Source organism: Mesoplodon mirus, assembly GCF_964341445.2.
Source record: "Mesoplodon mirus genome assembly, chromosome: 3".
NCBI classification, from domain to species: Eukaryota; Metazoa; Chordata; class Mammalia; order Artiodactyla; family Ziphiidae; genus Mesoplodon; species Mesoplodon mirus.
Genome location: NC_138978.1, coordinates 172,553,906 through 172,560,496, shown reverse-complemented (window position 1 = coordinate 172,560,496; position 6,591 = coordinate 172,553,906). Strand labels below are relative to the sequence as shown.

The 6,591-nt window shown below is 40.9% G+C and overlaps 1 protein-coding gene across 1 annotated transcript; it reads left to right on the top strand.

The window, feature by feature from the left end:
- Positions 1-616: 616 nt before the first annotated feature.
- Positions 617-1,843, top strand: LOC309799315 (upstream-binding factor 1-like protein 1; the record flags this gene model as incomplete). Its single annotated transcript, XM_082612266.1, is given in 2 exon segments — positions 617-643; positions 647-1,843. Coding segments are annotated over 2 exon segments (1,224 nt in total).
- Positions 1,844-6,591: the final 4,748 nt, after the last annotated feature.

The window sequence follows — 6,591 nt, the reverse complement described above, 5'->3', positions numbered from 1 at the left end:
TGAACAAGAGTGGAACATTTCATTAACTGTTCCCAAAAGACAGCAGTCAGTAGATTTAGGACCCACTCTACGCAGGATGATCTCATCTTGACGTCTTCAACTTGATTCCATCTGCAAAGACTCTATTTCTAAAATAAAGTCATTTGGGGGCTTCCCTGGTGGCGCAGTGGTTGAGGGTCTGCCTGCCGATGCAGGGGACGCGGGTTCGTGCCCCGGTGCGGGAAGATCCCACATGCCGCGGAGCGGCTGGGCCCATGAGCCATGGCTGCTGAGCCTGCACGTCTGGAGCCTGTGCTCCGCAACAGGAGAGGCCACAACGGTGAGAGGCCCGCATACCACAAAAAAAAAGAAAAAAAATAAAGTCATTTGGAGTTGGCTGGACTGTGGAAAACTCTGAAAGTTACAGCTGCTGACCCACCCAGAGAACATAGAACCCCTGACCTGATTAGATGGATTTTCCTACCAGCATTGATGAGACCCATCTTTTGGAACATAGAATCTCACAAACTACAGGATTCCAGAAATAACTCACCTGAATCTTGAGTGTGAAGGAGTTGGAGATTTTGCTGAGATGTCTGAACTGCTGGGATCATACAAGTGTCCCAAAGACCTAGAAATGGTGTTGCCTAAAGGTCAAGATGACTGATCCAAAGAAGACATTGTGAAGTTATTGGAATGTATGGAGAATAACATTCCATCCAATGACAGGCGCACGTTCAAAACAACCCAGTCACAGATGGACTGGGAAAAAGTAGCTTTTAAAGATTTTTCTGGGGAAATGTGCAAACTCAAATGGTTAGAGCTTTCTTATAACTTGAGAAAATTTCGCACTTTGAAAGAATTAGTCCTGGAAGCAAAGGAAAATGTTGACAATCCTTACAAATGCAGAAAACACAAGAAGCATCCTGATTTACCCAAGAAGCCCTTGACAGCTTACCTGCGCTTTTTCAAAGAGATGCAACCCCAGTACAGCCAAAACTATCCTAAGATGAGCAACTGGGAGCTGACCAAGGTTCTGGCTGAGGAATACAAGAAGCTTCCAGAGCAGCTGAAGTTGAAATATCGTCAAGATTTCCAGAAGGAGAAACAGGAGTTTGAGGAGAAAATTGCACTATTCAGAGAACAGCACCCTGATCTAGTCCAGAACTCTACGAAATCTGATGTCCCCAAAGGAAGCCAGACCAAAGCACCAAAGAAGTTTCAGGGACGTGTGCAAAAAGTGAAGTCTTCCCCAGAAAACAATTTATCCATGAAGAGAAAATTCCATGGAGGGCCCCAGAAGCCACCTATGAATGGATATCACAAGTTCCACGAGGATTTGTGGTCGAGTAGGGAGCTTCAAGTGCTGCCCCAGAGGGAGCGCATGGTGGAGATTAGTAGACGCTGGCAGCGTGTCCCACAGAACCAGAAGGAACATTATAAGAAGCAGGCTGAGGAACTGCAGAAACAGTACAAGGTTGACCTTGATCTCTGGCTCAAGAGTCTGTCTCCTGAAGAACATGCTTATTACAGAGAGACAACCTATTTGAAGCGTCAGAACATGAGTGTGACAAGGGGCCCAAACCCCAAGGTTAGAAAGATGGATCTGCAGTTCCCATCATCAGGAAATCTTCAAGGAGGGCCTGAACTGGAGCAGGGGCTTCAGCCTCCAGAGATAGAATCACCAAACACTATTGGAGAACATTCTCCTGCCTCAGGGAGATCAGAAGAAAACGAGGGAGAGGAGGAAGGCAGCGACTCCTCAGACCACAGCCGTGGGGATGAAGATGAAGATTGTGAGTCTGAGGACAGTGGCTCCAGCTCATCTACCTCAGGGGACTCCTCTGACTCAGATTCCAACTGAGCTTTGTTCACAATCTCAGCGATGGGATAGAGAACTTCCTAGCAAATGGACATGTCATCTGCATCAAATTAAAGCATTCTTCTCCCTGTGCCCTTTCATTGCCTTGCCTTCCTACTTTCCTTCCCTCTTCAATATAAAGTAGGTAAATTTCTGTTTCCTCTCTGTACCCCAACTCTGTGCCCTTTCATTGCCTTGCCTTCCTACTTTCCTTCCCTCTTCAATATAAAGTAGGTAAATTTCTGTTTCCTCTCTGTACCCCAACTCCACCCCCAGAGAAAGTCCATGCAATAAAGACTCTTTGAATAAACAATGAGCTGTTTGGGCTGCAGTGCATACTGGGCAAGACTGAGTTTCCTGAACAAAGAAGTTTTGCTCTCCTCATCTTCTGCTGCCAGAGCTGTGAGGGAGCCCTGAGGAGTCTGTGACTTCTCCCTTCTCTGTAGTCCTGTCCCTCAGGACTCTTGCACGGGAAGTGGGGAGGGGAAGATTTGACAGACTGGAGCTAGGAGAGTTGCCTTTAAGAAAATTGTCAAGCTCCTGATGTCTTTCATCTTGCTCTCTGAAGTGAGGAGTTGGCCCTTCCTTAATTTATGAGTGGGCAAGGGTATGTGGGCAGCAGCATTTCTACATGTATATTTATCTCTTAGCTATCACTGAGATTTTTCTTACTGGCTTCAAAAATTAGAAATTAAATTCTTAGAACCACACCATTTCCATTTGAATGAAATTCTTCTCAAAATCAGTGTCCTTTGACTCTTGGCAGTAATTTTCCAGGCCATGTCTAAATGTATTCTGGTTCTGGTCCAGCTCCTTCCAAATGCCTCAGGTTGTAAGTGAACCACATTTTTACCATACACTTAATTTATAGGTATTATGTTATGACTTTGTACCTGTTGTGTGTATAAGTATTTTAGTCCACAGACTAGTGTTTGGGAATTCATGTATCAGTTTGACACTGCTTTTATTATTGTGGTTTACTGATATATTTGAAAGTGTGTTTAAAGACCATGCCATCTCATTAAACTTTTCTAAACAAACAAACAAACAAAAAAAGACAGAGGTGGTTGGGAGAGAGGGAGAAAGATGTATCGGGTCCTAAGGCTTTGTGTAAGCCACTCCCTGAGGTCTAGAGAATCTGAAGGAGGTGTCACGGGAGCAGGACCCTGGATCAACTAGAGGTGTCCTAACGTCCACACTGGAGCCAGGCTGGTACTCCTAAACCTTGGCTTTGCTACAAGCTGGCCCAGCGCTCATGGCCAGGTCTTGGTGTCCTCCTGTGGAACAGAATCAATTTCACACATGAGCAGAGAGGCTACTCTGTGACTATGATGCAGTTAGAGCAGAATAAGAACACTCTGTGATCATGTCTGAACAGACAGAAATGTGAACATTGCCAGAACTTTCAAAATGACTCAGTATCCCCTATCCCGACTAATATGCATGACTGCTATTTCTTTACTGATTACCTCTTTAACACTTCTCTAGTCAGCCTCCTCAATCAAAGAATTACCTCTGCTTCCTGGCAGCATTCAATTCAGAGCAAAGCCCTGCCTCTATAACCCCTACCCCAAATCATCTAACACAAGCAAGCCCAAGTCCTTTCCTTGGTCCTTTCTTTTTTTGGGTAGTTATATCGAAATTTGATTTTTCTAATTGAAGTATAGTTGATTTACAATGTTGTGTTAGTTTCAGGTGTACAGCAAAGTGACTCAGATATATATATCTGAATATATTTTTAATATATAAAAAATGTTCAGATTCTTTTCCATCATAGGTGATTACGAGACATCGAATATAGTTCCCTGTGCTATACAGTAGGTCCTTGTTGTTTATCCATTTTATATATAGTAGTGTGTATCTGCTAGCCCCAAATTCCTAATTTATCCTTCCCCTTTGGTAACCATAAGTTTTTTTCCTATGTCTATGAGTCTGTTTCTGTTTTGTAAATCAGTTCATTTGTATCATTTTTTTTAGATTCCACATATAAATGGCATCATATGATATTTGTCTTTCTCTATCTGGCTTACTTCACTTAGTATGATCATCTCTAGGTCCATCCATGTAGCTGCATCCTAAGTCCTTTCTAACACCTTCTTACTGACACACACTCTGGTTGCCCATTGTGAGGTGCTCCATCTGTGCAAGGAGCAATAAACTCAACTTGTTCAACCACAGATGAGTCCTGCTGGTCTTCACATGAAAGGCGAAGTGACAATAGTGTCTGTTCTGTGCCAAGCTGTGTGCTGAGTTCTGGGCCTACAGCTCCAAACAAAGCACCTCGTCCTGTCCTCAGGAAGCTCACAATCTGACGGAGGAGACAAGGGCGCAGCAGGCAGAGACTCTAACCTCCAGAGTCGTTAGGAGTCAAACAAAATTCAACAGAATATCAAATTAAATAGCCCTAAGGGTGGTATGCTACTGAGAATATGAAAGAATAGAAAACTCCCTCAAAGCCAAACTTATTTATTATTAGCAAGAAGAGAATGGTTGCAGATCTTCTAATTCCATCAAGTTCAAGTTAGAGTTACTATACTTATACATGTATTTATAAATCTTAAGGTACCAAAGAAGTACAAAATCCAGTCAAGTGAGCAGCAAGAATGACAGCTTCAGACTTCTTGAGTAAACAAAGAATTAGATGAAATGGCCAGGAGCCTAGATGACCAACCTCTCTGGTGTGAAAGCCTACAAGTTTATAACCATTAAATAAAGCCCATCATGGTCATGCACAAACCCATGTCCTGGCCAAAACCCTGCTCCTAAGTAACTGAGATGGCAACTGTGTTCCTTGAGGGAGGGTGTGTGTTTCTTAACACCAGGAAAATTGAGGAGTAAGTATGGAAAGATATGAGAGAACCAAACCATAGTATTGATAATTTTGTATTAAGAAAGAAATTGTGTATATTTGCTCTTTGTGTATTGGTAATTCTTAAGAGAATTGGGCCTATTAGAGGCATAGCCTTGAAATGTCAATTTAAAATACTTGATGAGTAATTGATGTGGAGTCGTTGATGTGGAGTTTTATGTTTTAAATTGAAAGTTGAATTCTTATTAAGTTTACTGAAACATGTAAGAGAAGTTTAGGACCCTATATTTATAAATTTAAGAGGTTAAATGTATATAAATATTTTTTTATTTTTTAACATCTTTATTGGAGTATAATTGCTTTACAATGGTGTGTTCATTTCCGCTTTATAACAAAGTGAATCAGCTATACATATATCCCCATATCTCCTCCCTCTTGCATCTTATATCGGAGTACTCCGGAAAGTTTTGTTAATTGAAATATGTGTGTGCATATATATTATATTTATTTATTTATTTATTTATTTCAGATATATATACATACATTTCAGAAGGTCTATGAGGATAAGAAATTGGGACCAGGGTTGGCAAACTCTGAATATATGTGTGTGTGTATATATATATGTATATACACACACACACATATATATAGTTATATATGAAGTGGTTACTAAACTCAGCTAGACCAAAAAATAAAATAATTACACATGTAAGCTGAGCCAAAAAAGCTATGTTTTTCAAATTTTAACTTTAATAAGTGGAATATTAACATTTAATCCAAAAAGTAAACCTTTGTGGTGTTTTGGTTTGTTTCTTTTTTTAATTTATTTTTTTATTGAAGTATAGTTGATTTACAATGTTGTGTTAATTTCTGCTGTACAGCAAACTGACTCAGTTATAAACATATATACATTCTTTTCCATTATGGTTTATCCCAGGGTATTAAATATAGTTCCCTGTGCTATACAGTAGGACCTTGTTGTTTATCCATTCTATATGTATAGTTTGCGTCTACTAACCCCAAACTCCCAGTCCATCCCTCCCCATCCCCCTCTCCTCCTTGGCAACCATAATTCTGTTTTCTGTGTCCATGAGTCTGTTTCTGTTTCATAGATAGGTTCATTTGTGCTATATTTTAGATTCCACATATAAGTGAAATCATATGGTATTTGTCTTTCTCTTTCTGACTTACTTCACTTAGTATGATAATCTCTAGTTGCATCCATGTTGCTGCAAATGGCATTATTTTGTTCTTTTTTATGGCTAAGTGGTATTCCATTGCATATATGTACCACACCTTCTTTATCCATTCATCTGTCACAAAAAGTAAACCTTTGAATAATGTTTTCTACTCAAAAGTCCCTTTCAATGGCATCTAGAAACTCATATGAACATAAGCAAATGTCATAGTGTATGAAAAGTGCTGTGAATGGGGAAGGATAACATATGCTATAAGAACAAGGAGAGGGACCGTATTTGACAGTTTGGAAGAGGTCTGTTATAAGAGGAACAGGTAAACCAAAAAAAGTGTGAGGATGGAAGCGAGGAGGGCCGAGCCCCAGGAAATGTATTCACTTACAAATACTGAGTCTGTAACAGGCACCAAGCTAGGGGCTGGGGAGACGGTAGCAAAGGAAACAGGATTCCTTCCTCATGGAGCCCAAGGCCAGGAGGAAAGAGGGAGCTCGGTGTCTTGGGGGGAACATAAATTCAGTGTGAGGAAGCCCATCCTGGGGGTGTAGGAGAGGATCCCACACAGTCTCCTGGACAGTCAACCTCAGGGCACTAATGGATACACGTCAAGTACCTAATATGATGCTATAAACGGGAAGGCCCAGCAAACCATTCCTTCTTCTTCAGAGTGTTCCTTATTTAAGTTCTTTTTGCTTTGGGGGTCAGAACCTATTTGTAAATCAAACATTTAAATTTTCCTGGGGCTCACC